Below are 24,064 nucleotides of genomic sequence, written 5' to 3'. Positions count from 1 at the left end.
AGAGCTATTCCAAGTGACAGAGCTGAAGAAATATGTTACCAAAAAGTTACCCATAACTTCTCTCCATTCCCTTTTATTTAAGAAATGGCCTTAAGTACCAAGTAGAAACATTATCTTGCCTGCCTGCCTAAGGATATAATTTGTTATTATGTTCCATAACCTGGCAAGTAAGACCGGCAATACTCTGCATTGTGAATTGATCTGAACTCGCTCCATGAATGCCACTCGATTTATGGCTTCAAGATTCAAATTGCAGCACCGACAACAGGACCCAAGATCCTTTTGAGAGAACCTATTTTTTTTATTATACGCAGTCCTTTGTTACAAAGAACTTCAAGACTGATCATCTTCAGGGAATTTAAAATGCTACTCTGCACTTTGGTAACCAAATCAGTAATAACGTGTTCTTGCTTTATTTTGCTATCAAGCAATTTGTTCATATTTAATCATAGCAATTACTTCTACTGTGCTTACCCTCTGTAATTTTATATTATATAGAATGACAGTCATTTGAGCTAAAACAATAGCTCACAATAATTTGTGTGTTTACATTTACTGTGATTATTGTCATTCCAGCTTTCTCATCACAAGAGCAGTGCACTCAAAGTTATCTATAATCAGTCCATTTAATATCTAAGTGCTCTTTTCCTTGGGGTTCAACCTCCTACTAAAGAAAAAACAAAAATAAGACTACATAAATGAAAAAGCAAACAAAAATAAGAAGTTATCTTCTTATCCCTTTGATAATTGTCAGTAAAAATTGTAATAGTAACATGAAAAAATAGCTGCTGTATTATTTGGGTTTGCATTGAGTTGTTTTTTGTTTGTTTGTTCGTTTTGCCAATTAATGCTTTTTAAAGATAGATACATTTACCAGCATGTTTTAATAAGAAACTGAATCCCACAGAGCTGCACCTGGGCTGAAGTCAGAGAACATTTGCTTTTCTACATACACCGTGTGTCACCCCAGCACATCCGAGACCAGACCTGCACCGACACCCAAAGCCATGGGAACACAGGTTGTACACGGCAGCAAAACAACGCCCTATGTCTTGCCTCTGATGATTTCCTTGGCCTTTTTGCTGCCAGCGGATACTGAGCTTGTGGTTTCAGAAATCTCTTGACAATCACTCCAAGATCTCTTCCCAAGTTTTAATGGGTACTTCTAAGCCCAGCACTATTGTAAGCAAAATTTAAATTTATTTACAAACTTCTCATCTTTGCAAGCTCCTTCGCCAGCTCCTCATCACTGGCACGGCATTCTGCTACCCGCAAGGTCCGATTATCATCTCCAACGCCACTAGACCTTTGTTTAAAAAATACACTCCATAATTAGCTTGGCAGCCTGCCAGTCCTACAGTGCAAGGGTTGTTTGCAATATTAGTTCACACACGGTTTTGTATTTTAGCCCTAAGTTCCTTCAGGACTCTCGAGTGAATAAAGTTAAGGGAGAAAAATAGGAATACAGAAGGAAGCTCGTTCACCTCTTGCCATGGAGGAGTTGTACATAAATATAAAAAATTAAATTGAATTCTTCTCATCCAAATCTCAGTGCCATTAGACAAGCTAGTGATGGACTCCATTATATTATGTAAAGATCTAGTCAATATAATAAACTATATTTTGAGTACAATTCACCTGAAAAAATATGAAATACTTCTTCAGAAAGCAAGAGCCCATCCCTTACACTCCACTGACCACATGGATCAAAACTTATTTCACAGTAGCAGACACAACTAATTTAGATATAAACGTGTAGAGATATGCAAGATAAATCGCATCCCTAGATATGTAACCTTCCTATAGTTATAACTGGTTGAGAAGACTTTTCTGCTTTTTGATTGAATTTATTATTTCTGATGACTTTAGTTATGCCTTATGACTGAATTAAAGATATTGATACTAAAATAATGAGAGTACCTGTTACTCTAATGAGGCTTGTGAGGATCTAACTAGACCATTCTACACCACCCTCTCCTTGTGAGTTTAAACTCCCTCTTCATGTATACAAAACAAATGTTGCAACTGTGCATAAGACAATAGAGATGCTGCCCGTGATAGCTACAAACCAAAGAAAAACATGATAAAGCGCTTGAATGGAAAGGAGAGGAGATTGCAGAAGTCCAGAGCACTTGCAGATGCAGCTGATGGCAAGAGATTCTGCCTTGAACCCACATGAAGAGTTGTATTATCTCACATCATGCCAAATGTTCTGAAAAATAATATTCTAAATGTTTAAAACTGAGCGCTTATAAGAAAAGAATGTGGTTGACCTTAGGTTTTTTTCAACTTGACTCTCACCTTTCAGTTTACTTGTAGAAATTCTGAAAACACATTTGTGTATACAATGCATTTATAAAGTAGTATAAGGAAGAAAAACCTTGGAAATTATTCAATTTCCAGATGAGATCTGAAGGATAAGTGGATAATGATTTGCTGTTTGTTATTATGCCCTAAATGAGTGAAATATTATGTAGAAAATCTACAACCTCAAAATTCCAACAGTGATAAATACAGTTGAGTCTTAAAGGACATCAAACATAACTATGATAAATAGAATTATCTATGTAGAATCAGAGATGACCAAGTCTACACATGCAAGAGAAATAAAATGTCAATCCCGACCTGCTTGCTAAAAAAACCATGGGAGTTTGTCACAGCACACGGCTTTTATTAACTCACTTATTAAAGATAACGGTGACAGCTGGAGTTCAAAGTCACGCAAACAAGCAGTACATTATCTTCTACATGTTCTACAATAGGTACTATCACATGAGTCGTAAAGAAATAGGAATAAACAAATACCATTTTTAAAACACAATAGTATTATTCTTCCCTAATATCTCTAATTCTTCTCTAATATTGAGCTGTAAAATAGGCCTTTCCACAATAATTTCATTTTTAAACATATTAGCAGAAGTGAGAGTGGAGATGCCACATCTAATTTACAACATTGTCCAGAGGCAGCACAAAACCAGTTGGAGCATCTGACAGGACAAAACAGTCTTGATGCGAATGTTAAACGCAACAGTACAGCAGAGGTACAATCAGACTAAATTAGAGTTACCAGAAAGTCTGACTGATAGGATAAAATTTCCAGAAAGCAATAACCCATCTGAACTCAGCAGTAATTGCTTTTTGTTGTACGGTGAGTAATCACACACAATACTCTTCAGTAACTGTCACAACAGATGCTCAACAAGAATTGTTTGTGACACTGAGTAATTAAGAAATGTTTACAACTAGTATTGTTTGAGCATGTAACTGGAATATTACAGCGTAAAGAAGTGGCTTATTCTCTGCTGAGAACGTGGTGCGTTAGATGCACAGTTCTCACCCACCTTTATGGGAGACATGCGTTAACTCAGTATCCCCTAAGAACAAGACTGTTATGGGTTAACAGTACAGTTTACTTGCTGTATGAGAAAACAATAAGCCAGCTAAGTGGGTCTATGACACTTACAAATGAAATACTGATACTGAAAGAATTATGTAAAAAAAAAAAAAGAAGTGTATTTAATTTAGTTAATATTTTATTGTATGGTGAAACTTGGGATGAATAAACCAAAACTCTGAGGGGTTTTTAATTCTTAAATTTTTTGCATGACTTAATTTTCAGTAACATGAGTGAATGTCCAATAGAGGTAATCCACATAATGAGTGATCACCATTCTTACAGTGCCATAGATGAGCATGAATTTCACATCCAGAGCAACAAAATTGAATTTTACCTTGAGAGAAGATGAAGTGTCATATAGAAAAATGATCCTGTGGCAGTGTAACTACATTACCAGTCCTGGAACACGATGTCCAGTTTTAGGTCTCCTCGGCACAAAATAGACACCTATATAACCTGAAGCAAGATCTGCAAAGAGTCACCAAGGTGGTTGGGGGGCTGGAGTAGCTGCTCTGTGAGGAGAGGCTGGGGAACTGGGCTCGATCATAATGCAGATGACAAGACCAAGAGGGGACCTTATAGTAGTCTTCTATTGCCAAAACAGAGGTTACTCAGAAGACCAAGCCCAGCTCCTCACTGCAGTCATGCATGAAGACAAGAGAAAATGATGACAAAACATGGAATTTTCTGACTTGAAACAAGTAAAAAAAAAAAAAATCACCTTTGGGGCAGTTAAACACTGAAACAGGTTGTCCAGAAAGGTTGTGGTTTCTCCATCCTTGGAGGCTTTCAAGACCCAGATGGACAAAGCCCCAGGACTCCTGGTCTAAACTGAAACACAATGAACCTCAGTAGTAGGTTGGACTGGATGAACTCCTGAGGCCACTTGCTTCCTACACCAGGCAGTGGAATTTTATAATACAGAGTTCCCTGTCAAATTTGTCCACATGACACTCCATTGGTAGCAATCTCATTTATGCCAAAACCACAGGTTGCAACTACAAAATTAACTAGATATTCATTGCTTGTGAAAAAGGATTTCCTGCCCTGTACCTGCATTCATATCTCTACATGATATTTCACAAACTATAAAAACAGCTGCAGGAAAAAAAAAAAATGTTAAGTAATCTTATTACAAATTCTTCTTACCTTGGAAGTGCAAGGAAATGAAGAGTGGAAAATTGCTGAAGTGGCTAACCAAATAAATAAATATCGAGATGTTGCAGAACCCAGGTTCAAGTTCTCCTGGAAGAAGAATGGTTCTCATTTTGGATAGCGTCCATCTTAGGAAAAGGAAAGCAAATCTCTGGGAACATGGTCTAGAAACACAGCAGCAAAGTAACTGCAAAACTAATAGGAAGGTGAAACAGCTAATGAGTAGGAAAATTCAAGGAAAATTAAGAGAAGGCTGTTTTGATGGGCTACGCATCACCTCCTACAATAAATCCAGAAAGCATTGTAAGAATCTGGTCAGCCTGCAATATTTAAAAAAAAATACATTTAAAAAAAATTCAGCAGAATTTAGGAAGAACAAAAGTTCAGAAGAACAAGACTTGCCAAGGGGAAGGGTAAAAAAAGAAACAGTGCTCATGTCATCAGTCACATTACTTGTTTTTACATCTCCAACAATATGTAAACAAACCATCATGAATGGTTCTGATGAAAAGTATTGCATTGAATATTAATCAATGCAATAAAGAGTGATTAGCTCTCTAAAAAAACACAACTACTGTAGAGAAGAAGTGCTTCAGTAGGGGATACCTTAATCCAAACAGTGTGTGTCGTAGACATCATCATGCCAGTACTAATACATCACAGAATCTCTAGAATTAAAGAATCTCCTAGCTGGAAAACCCTGCATCCAAAAAAAAGGAATTCAGTTTTAAGTCTCATTTTGACAAAAAAAAACCCAAACAAACAAAATTCACCCCTGAAATACTCATTAGTGATAGCTTAGTGATGGTATCTTCATTGTCAACTGCTGAACAGCTATTTCCAGTAACAGTCAATTCCTAAACTTCAGTCATCTAATGATAACATGGTCATAAACATGAAAGTAAAAATAGGGAAGTTATTGCTCTGTACAGAAAATTGTTTCTGTTTTGGCAGATGGGAAAGAGACTGTATGAATATTCTTTTATACTCTGCACAGAAAAAAAAATATATATATTAAACAAGAATGACTGGAAAACACCTCCTACACGCCATCTATTTAGTTTACCAAAGAGTACACCAACTATAAATTAATTATAGCCTGCCTGCATTAACATGTGAACAAAAAGTGTGGTAAGAAAGAATCCTTAAACCTAACAGACAAAAGATAAGCAAGCACAGTAACTAAAAGCTGAAACTTGATAAAAGCAACACAGAAAAAGGAAATATTGTAAAGAGACAAATAAAACAGCATGGGTAATAAGCCACTGGAGACATCTTTATAATCAAGGCGGACATGCCTGACACTTCAAGCATTCTTCTCAGCTTTGAAGCAGACACAACAGGAGTTACACAGGGTGGTGGCTCCTACTAGCAATTAAAAAAAAAGATATAAAGAGACATTTATAAAACACTGATTCATGGAAAGCTGCCTGGTAAGACCCAAAACACAAAGGTTTCTGGGCCCTTTTCTTCTACTGAAGATGTTAACATTGCCAAGCAATTCAGAGTTTCTCATAATACCACATCAGACTGTTGTACCCTCAGGAGGCAGGTTAATTGATCACTACTCCACAGTTTATTTGGTACAAAGCTGCATAACAAAAGATATCCAGCTCAATTATTTTAGTTTTCATTCAGGGTACCTTCACCTTTCCTTAGCGTCAGCCAGCTGCCTTGCAGCTTCTTGAGCTTCTTTCTAGCTCATTTATTATCATTTCAGATTGAGTTTGTTAAAAAATTATAAAAATTACTTCACTGTACAGACAGGGCTTTAATTTAAGCAATGATATCCCAAATGATGACCCTGTGTTTCCAAGAGTGAAAAATCTAGAATATGTGCTTCTGCAACTAAAACTCATTCATGTTTCTGAGCTGCATATTAACTCTACTGGACATTTCCCAAAATATGTAACTTCTAGATGGCAACCTTGAAGCAAGATCAAAATTTTAAATCAAACCCCACATACGTTTATAATATATCCTTTTTACATTTAACTGAACAGCAAATTATTTTAGCCCAGTCTATATGTCTAAGAACTGGGTCTTAAAATTAAACTCTTATGGTTTTCTCAGAGGTGCACTTTGCAGCAAGTATTTGCAATCATTTTGCCTCCACATTCCAGTAAGAAATATAGTCTGTAACTACCAAATAGGGATAATTAAAGGAAACATAAACCACGTAATTGCAGCTCTCTTTGCCAAACCACTTAGAATTCAGGTCTTGACTATATTGTGCCAAGTTGATCACTTGTCACATAATAATAATGGCTCATTCCATGCATTTATACTAATAATTCTACAGCTCCTTGTCTGATAATACAGATGAATTATATCAGAGAGTTAAAACCAAACCAGAAATAAAGAGAAAGGCACACAAATAAAGATGAAAAAATAAAATAAATGGATGAAGGTTACATAACAAAAGGCTTCTGGATACTGGATAAACAACAACAGTCTGAGTTGCTTTTCCAAAAACAGCAAAAATAATACAATCATAGAATGTTTAGGCTGGAAAAGACCTTTAAGATCATCAAGTGCAACTCTTAACCTAACACTACCAAGTCCACCACTAAACCATGTCTCTGAGCACCACGTCTACATGTCTTTTAAACACCTCCAGGGATGGTGACTCCATCACTTCCCTGGGCAGCCTGTTCCAATGCCTGACAACCCTTTCCAGAAAGAATTTTTTCCTGATATGCAATCTAAACCTCCCTGGCACAACTTGAAGCCATTTCCTCTCATCCTTTTGCTTGTTACTTGGGAGAAGAGAATGACACCAACACCCTCCATGCCTCAGCCTCCTTTCAGGTAGTTGCAGACAGCGTAAGGTCTCTCCTCAGCCTCCTTTTCTCCAGGCTGAACAGCCCCAGTTCCCTCAGCTGCTCCTCATCACACTTGTGCTCCAGACCCCTCACCAACGTTGTTGCCCTTCTCTGAACTCCGTTCAGCGGCCCAATGTCTTTCTTGTAGTGAGGGGCCCAAAACCGAACACATGATTCCAGATGCAGCCACAGCAGTGCCAAGTCCAGGGGGACGATCACTCTCCTGGTCCTGCTGGCCACACTATTCCTGATACAAGGCAGAGGTAGAGATCTGATAAAAATGGAGGTAGAGGCCTGAAAGGTCAAGGAGGACACAATTTGCAAGATCATGAGTAGGTACCAATGAAGTGAAAAAGCAATAGTTTACAGAAATAGAGCCAAATTGTGCAGAACAACAAAAATGTGTCATCTGATCTCAATCCAGCAAAGACAGAAGGATGTAGCAAAGGCTACAAAGGCAGAAGGGTGACAAGAAGGCAGGAATTCTGCTGACCTAGAGCAAGAGAAGCAACCCTGGGAGCCAAGGAATAGCTAATGAGAGTTGGCAATGTGGGACCAGAATACAAGAGAAATGGATGTATTCCTAACAAAGAGAGCAGTCAGACTTTCTGTGATGTATCAAAAGTCATGTCAATAGTAAACAAGGGACTGAAATTTGTCAATGGGAGAACAAAAATCTCAATACCTCCAACATCTCATACTATATATATATATATATATATATATATGTGCTAGTTAAGCTATTGCAGAGCATGACTTTCATGCTATGTACGGTTATATTATATATTATAATACATATGTTTTTATATCTTTTTTTTTTAAAGCATAGGATGTAACTAATAAAAATAGTAGTAACTCACAGCTGCATATTATCACCCCTACTAGAAAGAATGTAAACAGATTGTAGAGATGGAAAAGTGACCAAAAAGCTAATGACTATCTATTAACTGTACTGCAGGAGTACAGTAATACAGACGTGCACCATGCCACTGAATGGACATTAAGCAGCTGGAATAATTCAAGGAAAAAAAATAGGTACAGCACACCAATTCAACTCTCATTTCAAACACATATTAGACTATATGCACTAATATTTATTTTATATGGAACTTTCTTCTTAAAAACTAGATAGCCATACTGAATCGGATGGAAGAGGTTTCTTCAAATTCAGCGCTCCCATATACCTGTACTTCCCTTGTCCTTGAAAGACTGTAATTTATGAATTACCTGGCCAGAGCCTGTTGGGTATGGAATAGACTAGAGGAAAGCAAGACAGAACTACTGCACAAATCATAAGAAATTTCAGATCAGATTTGTGTACTTCGCTTAGACCAATTACATCATTGTTTCCTTAGTAATAAGCTTCAAAGGAAATAAAAGAGTATAAAAAAGAACAAACCTCAAAAAACAAGCAAAACCACACAAGAAAACAACCAACCAACCAACCAAAACCAACCAACCAACCAGAACAAACTACAAACCACCAATGAGCAAGGCAAGGCAAATAATAAGGCAAAATAACTGTGTGAAACACATGGTGTTCAACATAATGAGGCATCTTACTCAACACTTGTACCAGTGGTCCTGGTAGTCCTGGATAATTGATTGTGAGTGTCAAAGGTCTCACAATGTCCAAAATGGTAGTTCATGCAATTCTTTCACCTGCTTCATGTCTTACATTTATGTAACATGCATTATAAGGTATCCCAGCACTTGCGAGAAGACAGAGGACACCTCTGTCCTGAAAGATAAGTTAATTTTTGACCCAAACTGTAGATGTCTCAGTTTGCCATCTTGCATAGACTGTTGTTATGAGCCGTGCTCTGTATAAACAAATACATGGCCATGCTACTTGTCTTAATTGAAGTTTGTTTTTTTTTTTCGGTAACTTAACAATCATTAGCTTTATAGAACTGGTCTGAAATTTGGCAAAGAACCACGACAAAAATAATTAAAAAAAATGTTCACTAAGAGAATTTTAGAATTGCCTTGCTCCTAAAGAACAGTGAAATAGAATGAAACAATATGTATTTTTTTAGTCTCATATCCCAAACTGCTGGCTTCTCTCCTTTTTTTTTTTTTTCTGTGGGACATAGTAACAGAATCACAGAATGTCAGGGATTGGAAGGGATCTCGAAAGATCATCCAGTCCAGTCCCCCTGCCGGAGCAGGAACACCCAGATGAGGTTACACAGGAAGGTGTCCAGGCGGGTTTGAATGTCTCCAGAGAAGGAGACTCCACAACCCCCCTGGGCAGCCTGTTCCAGTGTCTGTCACCCTCACTGAGAAGAAGTTTCTTCTCAAATTTAAGTGGAACCCCTTGTGTTCCAGCTTGATCCCATTACCCCTTGTCCTATCATTGTTTGCCACCGAGAAGAGCCTGGCTCCATCCTCCTGACACTCACCCTTTATGTATTTGTAAACATTAATGACCTTTTGGGTCATTAATTGTTGACCCCTCAGTCTCCTCTTCTCCAAGCTAAAGAGCCCCAGCTCCCTCAGCCTTTCCTCATAAGGGAGATGCTCCACTCCATCATCTTAATCATCCCTATGGTCAGCAATGCCATTACCTGCAATATACCAATAGAAGCATGACAAACACCTTATGAGATTCAGCTTGAGGACAAAGCTGATGAAGGTAAAAAAATAATATCAGAAGAACAATTTTGGTCTTACTCTGACTCCTTATTGGCCACAGTGGAGAACAACCATGAAATCCCATCTGTTTGGGAATGCGATTAAACATACACAGTTTTCTTCCTCAACCAGCCAGGACTCTGGTGAATTGAAGTCATCATATATCGAGCCCACTGTAATCTGAAAATTTGTCTACCTATTTTTTTGCTAAAAACTGTCTTTAGTATTAAACAGCAGTTTTTAGCACAGCACAGACATACTTCTGATGTCCTTTTCATTTGTTTGAAACGCTGCCCCAAAAATCTGCCAAAATGTTACATTAATTAAGGCATTTCAGTCGTAAGGCAGAGTCAAAGCATCCAGTATATCTACCAAACACCACAAGGGCCAGACAAGGCAAATTACTAATATCCATGAACAACTCCAGTGAGAAGTTTACAGAAAAAACATCCTTTGTTATCCTCTAGTGCTTTAGGCACCCAGTTCCCTGGTGGCCTGTGCTCAGTCACCTTGTCAAAACTGCCCTCAGATAACACGGGGAAGCAGGAGGTGGGATGTTCAGAGGAAACACTGTGCAATATATAAAATGTCAAAAGGAGCCTGTTGCAATTTTCAAGCTCATAATTTAAAAGGGACTGCCTGATAGTGTATGGTTATCAGTTACATATGCTTTGTTTTACCACAGGAATCTCCTGCTAATGAGTAATCAGTTTAGAGGACAGTAATGTGATTCAAGACATTTTCTACTGAAGGAAGCAGCACAGTCTAGGTAACCTTACCAGAAAAGCCCATGTGATATAAAAACATAAATTAACTTTGAAGAACAAGACACAGAATTTTTATTCTGTTGTGTTACAGAACAGTTCTGATCAATGAGCAATTCCTGCAAGTCAAAACACAATATATTCCATCACTTGCTGAACTGAAAAATACACAAAACAGTTAAACACAGAACATGGGGGTTTGTGCTGATGAGCAAATCTGATCTGCTCTTTTCTGACTGAATGCCAGAGCCAGCATGAAGAAGAATATGGGATTACATGCCAAGGTAGGATAAAGAAAAACAGAGTGAAGAGTAAGATATCCCACATTTGTAAGCAGTAAGCTGTTAATTTGACTCATGTATCATAAAATTGTACTGTAAAGATATTTCCCCTCCTCCTTTCATCTCTAAACTCTAGAATACAACTCTTCTGGTTGTGCCAGGACAAAGGTTTGGATGGTCACAGTGCAAGTCAGATCAAGGAAAAGTTCCAGGAATAAAATAAAATAAAATAAAATAAAATAAAATAAAATAAAATAAAATAAAATAAAATAAAATAAAATAAAATAAAATAAAATAAAATAAAATAAAATAAAATAAAATAAAATAAAATAAAATAAAATAAAATAAAATAAAATAAAATAAAATAAAATAGGGGAAAAGGAAATTTACAGGATGTAACAGGAAAGAACAAACTAATGAACCCTTGAACTTTGAAAATATAAGGAGTAAAAAGTGAATGGGATATCACTCATGCTACAGCTCCCTTAGACTTTCTGTAACTGTAGATCAATGTTGCTCATTATCACATCTACACTGTAGTGCCTTAGCAAAGGAAAAAGTACAGACAAATATTCAATAATACTCCATTCGGATCAACCAAGCAGGCACAGCACGGCATCCTATTGCTTTTGGTATTCCCATTAACACAATCTTTTCAACTCTGTGTTGTTGCATATCAAAAGGGAGGAAGGAAGACATATGCCAATATCCTGAAAATAATGGGGAGATTTTTAACAAAGCATTATATATTTCCTCTTAATTGGGCAATAGGAAAAAGGAGCATTTTTCCATTTGCCTCTTCCTTCACTTCCCCCTTAGGAATCTTTGGTTCTTACAGAAATCTCACATCTATGAACTACAGGACAGATGTAAAATGCATAAGGAGTACATGCAAAAATAGCTGCTCGACTCAATGAGCATGATAGAAAATCACTGGCTCGTGTATGGCATTCAAGAAGGCACCCCATAAATGACCTTCTTTTCTAAGCCAGTTCATGCATAGAAATATAATGGGACAAAATAATGGAGAGATACAAAGTCATGAACATATTATGAAGTTCACTTTTCATTAGCTAGAGAATGTATATATATATATTTGCTATTTTACAAGGAATTTTCATAGCACCATTTCATCATATTTGTAAGCATACAGATGGAAAATATAAAGTGGAACAAAAAATAAAACCAGGCTTTATTAGTTTTAATATTGTTAGAAAGGGAAGACGGGATTGAACTGCAAGCAACTGAGCATGATACTCAGCATCACTTCTCACTCTTTCTGAGAAAGATTCATTAAACCAAATGCTAGATGTATTTCTCACCTAAAGTGTTTCAATAGGCTGAAGAAGGAAACAAGCACTTCCTTGGCTGAATTTAACTCATCCAGGAGCAAATATATAAAACAGATCAGACTAACTGTGTCCTTCCAAGCACCTTTTCTCTCCCCTGCTTACACAGACTTGAGCCGCGATGCTCATTGCAGGTGCAGAGGTCCAGGGAACAGACTTCTGCATGCTAAACTGGGTGGCTCTTAACCCAAGTAGCACCTTCTGTCTTACACTGTGCATCACCTAAAATCTTCAGAGCACAGACTGACATGTAGGTTTACACTGTGAATGGCATCACAGATCTTCACTTTGCACTTCACAGTCAGTGTCGCTGTAGTATTAATAACTAAAAATAGGCATAGCCTGGAAATTTTTATTCACTGTATTTACTTAAGATATGAGTTAGAAAGGAATCATCAAACTCTTCAAACATAATATAATTATATATTTTTTTTCCCCTGTTTCTCTTTGCACTAAAAATAGAATAGAATAAAACTGTTTCAGTTGGAAAAGACCCTCAGGATCATCAAGTCCAACCATAACCTAACTCTGGCACTAAACCATGTCCCTAAGAACCCCATCTAAACGCCTTTTAAACACCTCCCAGGATGGTGACTCCACCACTTCCTGGGCAGCCTGTTCCAATGACTGACAACCCTTTCCTGTGAAGAGTCTTTTCCTAATATCCAGTCTAAACCTCCCCTGGCACAACTTGAGGCCATTTCCTCTCGTACAATCACTTGTTACTTGGGGGAAGAGACCAACACCCTTCATGCTACAACCTCCTTTCAGGCAGTTGCAGACAGTGATAAGGTCTCCCCTCAGCCTCCTTTTCTCCAGGCTGAACAGCCCCAGTTCCCTCAGCTGTTCCTCATAAGAACACCTAAACTATACAAACATACAATAAGGCTTAGTTTTGACAATGCTTTTAAAACACTTTTCATCATGTATAAAGTGATATTGTTAATATATTTAAAGAAGTTATGTTCTATGCAGGAATCCTTATTGACAACCAGATATAAACCACGTAGATATATAGATTATATATTACCATATATAATTTTAGTATTATACACTAGCATCCAAATTCACTGCACTGTTTCTGTTAATATACTCCCTTTCCCTGTAGTACTTGACCACCTCCTAGTAAATACATGCATATGGCTTTGGAACTCTTCTAAAAACTAAATATTATATCCAGGAAAATCAACTGAATTCTTCAAGTAACAAAGAACGTTGCAGCCCTAAACTAAATTCATCTCCCCTGAATAGTGGCAGTGCAACTGAGCATGTGTGTTACTCCTCATCAAGTTTAGAAGTATATCAAGAACTTCACTATGCTAGAATTTCCTTTAGGAAAAAAAAAAAAAAAAGTGAAACTTCATGTCTTTTTTTTTTTTTTTTTTGTCCTAAAGGTTCAATATATAAATTTAGAAAACACCAGCAGGTGGAGGGAGGTGATTCTGCCCCTCTGCTCCGCTCTGGTGAGACCCCACCTGGAGTCCTGTGTCCAGCTCTGGAGCCCTCAGTGCAGGAAAGACATGGACCTGTTGGAGAGGGGCCAGAGGAGCCACAGAAATGATCAGAGGCTGGAACAGCTCTGCTGGGAGGACAGGCTGAGAGAGCTGGGGTTGTTCAGCCTGGAAAAGAGAAGGCTCCAGGGAGACCTTATTGCAGCCTTTTAGTACTTAAAAGGGGCCTGTAAGATGGGTGGGGACAGACTTTTTAGCAGGGCCTGTTGTGACAGGACAAGGGGTAATGGTTTTAAACTAAAGGAGGGAAGATTCAGGCCAGACATGAGGAAGAAGGACGGTGAAACACTGGCCCAGGTTGCCCAGAGAGGTGGTAGATGCCCCATCCCTGGAGACATCCCAGGCCAGGCTGGACAGGGCTCTGAGCAACCTGATCTGGGTGAAGAAGTCCCTGCTCATGGCAGCGGTTGGACTGGATGAGCTTTGAAGCTTCCAACCCAAACTGTTCTATGATTCTATGTACAGGAAAACCCCATGTGGAATTACATAAACTAAAATTATATTGATATTGAAACCTGTCAGATGGAATTAGTATATAACACAGAGAATAAATTTCATCTCATTTAAAATGACACATGTACAAGCTGAACTTGTACATGTATGAGTGTGGTGCCACCAGCTCTGCCTTCAGTGCAGGGGACAGACCGGGCCCACCTGAGCGCTCTCCCAGCACTGCCAGTGCCACCCAGCCGGCACCAGCACCAGCCCCAGGATAAATCCATACAGCATTACAGAAAAGGCAGCTTTCTAATTAGAAATCAGAAAAATAAACATCATCAAAATTCATATTTTAAAGTGGCAAAAGCAAGCTGGAATAGATGATATTTTTACATTTTGCAATGTAGCCTGTAAAAGGCACCACAAATTAAAAAAAAAAAAAAAAAAGTCTCTGCTATAGTCCAATTTTCAATTAAAATACCATAATGTTTTTTCACAAGAATTCCTGCAGAGTTGTAAAATACTCATTTAATGCAAACACTAAACTGTGGCAAGCAATAAGGTCTGTTTAATAGGAAATAATTACTGCCTCAGAATAGGATCAGCTACATCAGAGTACATAAATGTGCTGCCAAACTATTTTTTTTAATAATAAAACAAATGTCTCAAAAAGAAAAAAAGCAAGTAAATTTTATGACAGATATTCCTGCTAATTTAAAATATTTTTTTATTACCAATCTTCTAAAATTTTCTATTTTTCATGTCAATCACAAAGCCCATGGTTTTCTCCCTCTCCCATACCTACAGAAAATTCTCGACAACAGCTGCACTTTAAAATCTGAATTTATACACAAAATCCTGATTAATACCTGAATCAAAGAAGGTCCAATCAACACAGCAGTAATTAAAAATAAATAAATAAATTGAGCAATACACATTTAAAGTTTTCAATCATTTACTTCCCAACCTTAACTCTCTAGATGAGGTTTTAAAAATACAACCAATCAGAAGTAATATCTTGTTTGGGTCCATATCCAAGTCACTGTTAAAGAAGATCCAATGTCAGCTGAAGCAAAGGACCAAAAGGAAGAACTAAAGCAGTTGGCTTCGGAAGGCTTTGATGAATTAGAACATTAGAACATTCTGCTGGACCCTACAGTTACTTCTGGAGCAATGCTAGTTTTAGAAAGAAAATCCCCAACCCATTATCTTATACAACTTATATTCACAAGTTAATCTCTCTAGAACAACCAGCAATAAAAAGCGGTTCTAGCACCATTCAAATAAACCATAGCATTTAACTATTAATCATAATCCATAGACATTTGGTATGTTTATGTTAAAATCAGGTTAAAAAAAAGTGAATACTTGTACTGTGAGAAAGAACGTTAGTTATTATATGTACCCAAAGTGATGCCTGCACAGTGACAATTCATAAGATGTGCTATAATTCATAATGGCACATCAAAATAAAGAAATCAGAATCAGGATGTAACCTTTATAGTAAGAGATTGCTCTTCTTGCAAAGATACTCAAACAGGTTGGAAGAACCTGGATTTCAGATATCTATTTCTCATGCCTAAGCATAGACCTAGAAAACACACAATGATGCTTGTTCTCATCTCTCAGCTGAAAACCACAGCATAGGATTTTCTAGTAAGAAATAAAAATGATGCTCATCAGTCACCCACATCCAGGAAAAAAAATGTACAAACCTACACTGAAAAAAAAAAAAAAAAACAAACTAATTAATCAAATATTTAATTTTATTCCTCTGACAATTTGTAAACAACTTTGTGATTTAAAAAAATCAAGATGGGATTTAGAATATTTGTGTGGACTGTTTAAAGGCCCTTTGAAGTGGGCTTAAATAGAAAATAGTTAACTATTCAATTTCTTTGCCAATATTACCCTTTAACATGAAAAAATTCTCATTAAAAATATTCTTTGTCTAATGACTGATACACAAACCACTCCTATATAAATGATTATCACTTAATCCTAAAAGCATGCATTGAAATCTGTATAGATCTTAAAATTCCTTCATGTTACCTCTGCTGCAGCTGCTCTGAGCAAGTATTTTACTGGCACAATGTCATTAAGCAATGCCTGGTAAACATTATGGTATCTTGTGTCTAATTGTTCAGCATCAAGAACTGTTCTTTCCTAAAACCAGGTTCAGTTAAAATGGGGAAACATTTAGACAAGCATCACTGATAAGTTCAACTGAATAATGCATTTATTCTCTTGGTAAAATTACACACAAAGCTCAGGCTAATTTTTTTAATGGAAAGCAGCTCAATAACAGCTCAGTTCATACTCAGCTGGATCAGCCATTCAATTAAATTTGTTTCATTTCAAGCTGACAATCAGAACAGCTGACAATTCAACCGATATTTCCATATCCACATTCAAATGCAGTATTTCTCAATTTTCATTTTAACAGGAGCACTCTGGCTGCAGGAATGGAGCCCCAAATTAAGCTATTAAAAAAAATCTATATTTCTTTTGTGGATGAAAGATACTGTTAAGTCTTAACTCCAGTTTTCTCCATTATATTTGCTGATGCTCTTCATCAGCTTTTACCAATTCACACACACAAAAAAGAAGTCACTACTACCTTGAAACTAATAAAACAAACACAACATATTCTTTAAAAACTAAAGTACTGCTTAAATTGTTCTTTTCTCTTTATTCCTTTACTTCTTAATGGATTTGGTGCCACCATTCAGATGAAAACAATTTTTTCAATATTTCTTTTTTTGTTTTAATTCTTCCAACACCTCCAGTAAGCACAATTCAATGTTAGTGCCTCTCTGGCAGAAGACATGAAAAAGCATTTGCTAGAGAGTGAGAAATTTACATTTGCATTCTAATAGAAACTTATATTCCTGCCCCATCTGGAATTTTTTAATCACAATCTCCACTGAGAGGCCCCAATAGAAGTGAATATAGTTGATGCTATTTAGCATCAATAGTGAAGTTGATGATCTCCAGGTCTCCTTTCAATCTCCAATGTGCTCAGCATATTTTGAAGATGTTAACACAGGAGAATTAAGTGTTTAGACTCACCAAAACCTCTCCAAACTCTCCCCTCCCACAATCACCACGATTCCAGTGCCAGCTAAGCAGGGAAGAATAAAACACTCTCATGATATAATGGCAGCTTATTTCAAGCAATGTGCTAAAAGGACTCATTTGGGTAGGTTTTTGTCTTATTTTCCCAGACAAACTGGTGTCTCAAATGATAAAAGTAAAACATTGTTCTATGTAAAGACATCAACAAAGCTTTTAAAAATTCAGCCAACGTGGTCCAGGTTCCTTCAGAAGCAAATGATAAAGCTTCACATTCAAATGATCAACCCCAGCGTGCAGTAGCCACAATCCCATCACATAACAGGCTCAGCGAATGGCTGAACCACCACCACAGTGGCCAACCTGCATCCAAGCAGATGCAGCAAACACAGGTCCAAACTATTTTAGTAGCACGTTTTAAAGATATAAAATCTGGGTAAATATTTTCAAAGTTATAAAAATTCCACCTTGACAGATATTTCAAAGTACCGAAGTTATCTGACATTCAAATACCACAACACTAAAGCAAAGTCTGTGAGAAAAACAAATGAAAAACATTTACACTTCAAATAAAAATGCATATACAAGAGTAACAGAACCTACTGAAACTATAAGGATGTAATTGTACTATTTGAGCACAATCAGACAGATCTTCTGTCATCTTATGCCTCTGTTACAATGAGATGAACTGACGCACCAAAGGACAAAGCTGGCAAGTCATCAGGAAGCTGCTGGAGATCCTCAGGACTCCTGTGGCGATGAACTTCCAAGCACAACCTGAGGACAGCAAGTGAGCAGCTACATAGCACTACACCTCCATACCTCTTCTCAGTGCTTTCCAAATCCTATGGTGACTCTCATCCCAATCCGTCTGTCGGTATGTGTTCCTAATTTCAAACTTTGCCCCCCACAGTGACGCTTAGTCCAGCTTTCAAACATCTTTCTGCCTAGAATCATAGAACAGTTTGGGTTGGAAGGGACCTTCAAAGTTCATCCAGTGCCACCCCTGCCATGAGCAGGGACAGATCACCCAGATCAGGTTGCTCAGAGCCCTGTCCAGCCTGGCCTGGGATGTCTCCAGGGATGGGGCACCTAATACCTCTTTGGGAAACCTGGGCCAGTGTTTCACCACCCTCAGTGTAAAAAATTTCTTCCTCATGTCTGGCCTGAATCTCCCCTCACAATACACCCTACAAGACCAGCTCCCACCTGCTTTCAACAATTACCAAACTGAGTCTCCAGCTCTAGTCTGGACTTAAACACAAGCCTAGCTCATCCCTCCAGTCAGTTCACAAGGTGTTCACTTGGATTTGTAAAACAATATTTTAGTGTTATGATTTATCAAGTATGGTGTTATCTTCCAACTTGCTACACCATACATGGCGATATCCAAGCGATGGTGAAGAAATGTATGTCTCTTGAAATGAAATGGAGATATATGTTCAGTATCAAACGAACAGGAAGCTCTCCCTGTCCCTCCTTTTTCTTCAAATTCAAAAGTATCTGACTTGCATTTTTATCCTTGCAATACTAAGATGCTACTTTAACACTAAATTGTAAGAAGGGAGACAAGCAGTAGAGAACAAGGTCTGTCAAGTCATTTGCACTCACTGTCTCCAAGTCCAAGTCCAAACAAGGGGCTATAACCAAAGGAAAAGCACGTTTTTGCCAGTCTAGACCTCTCTCAGCAAAAATATCCCTTAGTATTTGCTTTTACCTTGAATAATAGAGTGTCAGAGTTTTGAAAAAGCTGCTAAGAACAGATGTGAAATTCAGACAGCTACTGCAAACATTTTTCTTAAATCTGTCTGTAACTGTCTTTCCTGGATGGTAAAAAACAATCTTTTGAACAGCTCTAACTACCAATTCTCTCTAGATAAAGCATCCAGGTGATCTCACTGCTCGCTGGGAATCGCTCAGTGAGCAAAGCCTGACCTAATCCCAGAGCAACATCCAGCCAGGCCAGCCCCACAGCTCCCCACAGCTCCGGAGGGTCGGGCTCAGACTGGTGCCATCAGGGGCCAAGTGTATTTTTCATAGCACGCTTCAGATAAAGTCTCTTTTGTGAAACATGGAAGCAGAAATCTAAAAATACATCATATACTTGTGATCATCCTCCTGCAATGCTAAGTGGCTATAAGTGAGGGAGCAAATAATGAAAAACCATTGGCAAGGCAAATGGTTCTTCTGAATTCATGTTGTATCTCCAGTCATTTGTCAAGTTCTTACTTAAAACAAACCCTACCAGACAAAACAAAACAAAATAAAACACTTCAGCATATGATATTTCCCAGCAAAGTTTCTGATATACTGCAACAATAAAACAATGACCTCATTGATTTTTATTTGAGAAATGCAGAAACCCCTAAAATTAGTAATAACTGATTTTGCAAGTCTTCTCTTAATAAGCTAATGTGTTATCAGTAACACAGCTGAAGTTTCTTGTTTTGGAGAACTATTTTCAAGCAGGCAGAGTCCCTTTAATCAGCGTATGACCTCTGAATTGTCCAGACATTACAACATATTCTGTCACTGATACCAAAATAATTTCATTTCTGAAACTCGATTTTAAAAGTTTTGGACCTTTTCTGTCTAAAAAAAGTGTTTTTAAACCTATTCACCACAGGCTTCTCATCAGACACATCTCTGAAAGAATCTTTCACCTATAAACTCTCAAAACCTTCCATTTGGATCTATAAGAATTTTAGCTTTCCAAATATATTGTGGTATTGTTACCAGGGCACATTGTAAGGAGCACATAAAGGGCAACAGAGAATGAGTAGAAGTTGAGGGCCTCACGACACCAAAATGTGCTTAAGACTGGAGAGCTTAATGGGGTCCTGGAGAGATACTGAAAAGCATTTTGGATCCTGAAGCAAAAATGATCTAGATCAAAAGATCTAGATGTCCCTGTGCTATTACAACAGCTTTTCGTCTATCCTGAATCTTAAAATCTTAACAGGTTCGCTCTGCACCATGAACACTTGGAGCAGAGCACAGGCTGTGTGGTGCTTCAGGAGATTTGCTCTCCAGTGTTCAAGAAAGCTTTTCACATTGATTTCTTTTTTTTAATTTCACATAGTAGATGTTTTTTCAGATCAGCAAGTTATTAGATCAATGGTATTTCCCTTTGCTTATTGCAGTAATTAAATTGCACCAACATTAAACTGATTCTCTCAATAGACTTGACCTTAAGAAGACCCAGCGCATTAGCCGCTGGTCAGTACTCCCCAACAGAACAGAGCCAACAAAAACTAAACTCTTATTTTTCCTGCACTACTTCCCCCCTAAAATACAAGGTTTAGCATATTTGGCTTGCTTGGTGGTTTTGATTAGGTTTTTTTAGGGCAAACAGCTCATTTCAGCACAAATTATGTCCTGAAAAAAATTTTATAACATTTTTAAGAAAAGCTTCGTGTGATACTCAGCATTTTTGATGGGAGCTGCTGGGGACCTAAACTTTCTCTTCAGTTTATGATCTTCAGGATTATCAGTTCCTAGATGAGCCCATGCTCGCTGCTCAGCGAGCACCGCTGATTACTACTAATGTCTGTGGTACCCAGAGTACCTGTGAGAAAGGCAGGGGCACAGCAGGAGGGGTGGGAAGAGTCGGGATGAGTGATAAAAACAAAAGTATTAACAGACACCAAGAGCAGAGATACAAAACTGCTTTGGAGCATCACCATCTAAAATAAGTGGCCCTCCATGAACACTCTGCCCAGGCATCCATGTTTGCCAGTGCTATTTTAAGGATACAGAGCAGCACATTTTAGGCTTAATCCTCAAGCTGACAAAACAGAAAAAGGATTTCTGCCTGAGCAGCATGTACTGCAGATCACATAGAGAAATGCTGACACGAAACAGCAATGTGTGTCTATTACTTAAAAACTTTCTAAGAAAACTATTTTCAGGTTGGCAGCTTTCGAGTATTACAGAATCACAGAATCACAGAATGTCAGGGATTGGAAGGGACCTCAAAGATCATCCAGTCCAATCCCCCTGCTGGAGCAGGAACACCCAGATGAGGTTACACAGGAAGGTGTCCAGGCAGGTTTTCAATGTCTCCAGGGTAGGAGACTCCACAACCTCCCTGGGCAGCCTGTTCCAGTGTCTGTCACCCGCACTGAGAAGAAGTTTCTTCTCAAATTTAAGTGGAACCTCCTGTGTTCCAGTTTGTACCCATTACCCCTTGTCCTATCATTGGTTGTCAGCGAGAAGAGCCTGGCTCCATCCTCGTGACACTCACCCTTTATATATTTGTAAACATTAATGAGGTCACCCCTCAGTCTCCTCTTCTCCAAGCTAAAGAGACCCAGCTCCCTCAGCCTTTCCTCATAAGGGAGATGCTCCACTCCCTTCGTCATCTTTGTTGCCCTGCGCTGGACTCTCTCCAGCAGTTCCCTGTCCTTCTGGAACTGAGGGGCCAGAACTGGACACAATATTCCAGATGTGGTCTCACCAGGGCAGAGTAGAGGGGAAGGAGGACCTCTCTCGATCTACTAACCACCCCCCTTCTAATACACCCCAGGATGCCATTGGCCTTCCTGGCCACAAGGGCACAGTGCTGGCTCATGGTCATCCTGCTGTCCCCAGGACCCCCAGGTCCCTTTCCCGTATACTGCTCTCTATTAGGTCATTCCCCAACTTATACTGGAACCTGGCGTTGTTCCTGCCCAGATGCAGGACTCTACACTTTCCCTTGTTATATTTCATTAAATTTTTCCCTGCCCAACTCTCCAGCCTGTCCAGCTCTCTGGATGGCAGCACAGCCTCTGGCGTGTCAGCCACTCCTCCCAGCTTCGTGTCATCAGCAAACTTGCTGATAGTACACTCTATTCCCTCATCCAAATCATTGATGAATATATTGAATAATACAGGCCCCAGTACTGACCCTTGAGGCACTCCACTAGATACTGGCCTCCAACTGGACTCCGCACCACTGACCACGACTCTCTGGCTTCTTCCCTTCAGCCAGTTCACAGTTCACCTCACTACCCGGTCATCCAGACCACACTCCCTCAGTTTAGCTGTGAGGATGCTGTGGGAGACTGCGTCAAATGCCTTACTCAAGTCAAGGTAGACCACATCCACTGCTCTGCCATCATCCATCCATCTTGTTATGTCAATTATCATCAATATTACTCACAATATGTCAATATTATTGGCAAAAGACATAGTTGCCAAATAATTGGTCACACCTACTAAAAAAAATGTGGTTGAAATACAAACACAACATTAGTTTCACTTGTTCATGACAGTCAAAACACACTGAATCATTGAAATAAAATTTCAGGTTTGCTAGCCTCTGGAAAAAGAGGTAAAAAACGTATTTAAATAAGCAGGCCCAAACGATGCATAATAACAAGGTTTTTTACGGATGTTCTGCACATACTTACAAGTTGAGCAGACTAACAGTGCTCTCACCACAAGCTCACTGAGTAACTTCCACTTCTCTTCCACTTTGGAGGTGACAGATGGAATGAGAATCTCTGCAGGCACGTAGTACTGAATCGAATATGTCACAAAAATCCCAAAGGAGTAGAGAATTTTTACAGACTGATATAACCTGTTGAAAACATTTACACACATTCACGTAAGTTTCAAACTCTTCATAAAAAATTAGCTTGCTAATAGCAAAAGTACTACTTCCCCCAGCAAACAAGACAATAACATTAGCTTCTTGCAAGTTATAACTGCCTATGAAATCACGGACAATAAGCATACTACCAAATATGGACCACAAAAAAAATCAATATAATGCAAACGTAAGTGAATAAACTTAAGAATAGGTTTAAACATCAGGCTGTCAATTGGGAAAAGAAAATTCAAGATTCACATCAAATATAATCTGTACATTGATAAACCTTTCATGGTGCCAATAAACATTAGACATTTTAAAAACTAATCAAGAACCACAGAACCATAGTTTGGGTTTGGAAGGGACCTTCAAAGCTCATCTAGTCCAACCCCCCTGCCATGAGCAGGGACATCTTCACCCAGATCAGGTTGCTCAGAGTCCTGTCCAGCCTGGCCTGGAATGTCTCCAGGGATGGGGCATCTACCACCTCTCTAGGCAACCTGGGCCAGGGTTTCACCACCCTCATTGTATAACATTTCTTCCTCATGTCTGGCCTGAATCTCCCCTCCTTTAGTTTAAAACCATTACATCTTGTCCTATCATTACACACCCTTCTAAAAAGTCTGTCCCCATCTTTCTTACAGGCCCCTTTTAAGTACTGAAAGACTGAACAACCCCAACTCTCTCAACCTGTCCTCCCAGCAGAGCTGTTCCAGCCTCTGATCATTTCTGTGGCTCCTCTGGCCCCTCTCCAACAGGTCCATGTCTTTCCTGCACTGAGGGCTCCAGAGCTGGACACAGGACTCCAGGTGGGGTCTCACCAGAGCGGAGCAGAGGGGCAGAATCACCTCCCTCCACCTGCTGGCCACGCTCCTTCTGATGCAGCCCAGGATACAATTGGCCTTCAGGGCTGCAAGTGCACATTGCCAGCTCATGTCCAATCTTTCATCCAACAGTACCCCCAAGTCCTTACTGGGGGCTGCTCGGACCCAGATGCCAATATCCTCCAAATTTCTGCATATTCACAAAATGTCTCTAAAATTATTTTCCACAG

The 24,064-nt window shown here is 38.7% G+C and overlaps 1 protein-coding gene across 3 annotated transcripts in view; it reads right to left on the bottom strand.

The window, feature by feature from the left end:
* Nucleotides 1-24,064, bottom strand: part of SLC36A4 (solute carrier family 36 member 4) — a 112,294-nt gene that overhangs the window by 34,926 nt on the left and 53,304 nt on the right. For 2 of the 3 annotated variants that reach the window (XM_082066735.1, XM_082066734.1), the window contains exon 10: nucleotides 22,829-22,998. In XM_082066735.1, the coding sequence (XP_081922861.1) occupies nucleotides 22,829-22,998 (170 nt within the window). Of the gene's footprint in view, nucleotides 1-5,177; nucleotides 5,253-22,828; nucleotides 22,999-24,064 lie in introns of those variants that run through there. The other variant, XM_082066736.1, reaches the window with a different exon arrangement.

The sequence above is a fragment of the Streptopelia decaocto genome (genome assembly GCF_964273445.1).
Source record: "Streptopelia decaocto genome assembly, chromosome: 1".
Taxonomy (NCBI): domain Eukaryota; kingdom Metazoa; phylum Chordata; class Aves; order Columbiformes; family Columbidae; genus Streptopelia; species Streptopelia decaocto.
The sequence above is the reverse complement of the archived record's forward strand: the minus strand, read 5'-3'. Positions and strand labels throughout refer to the sequence as shown.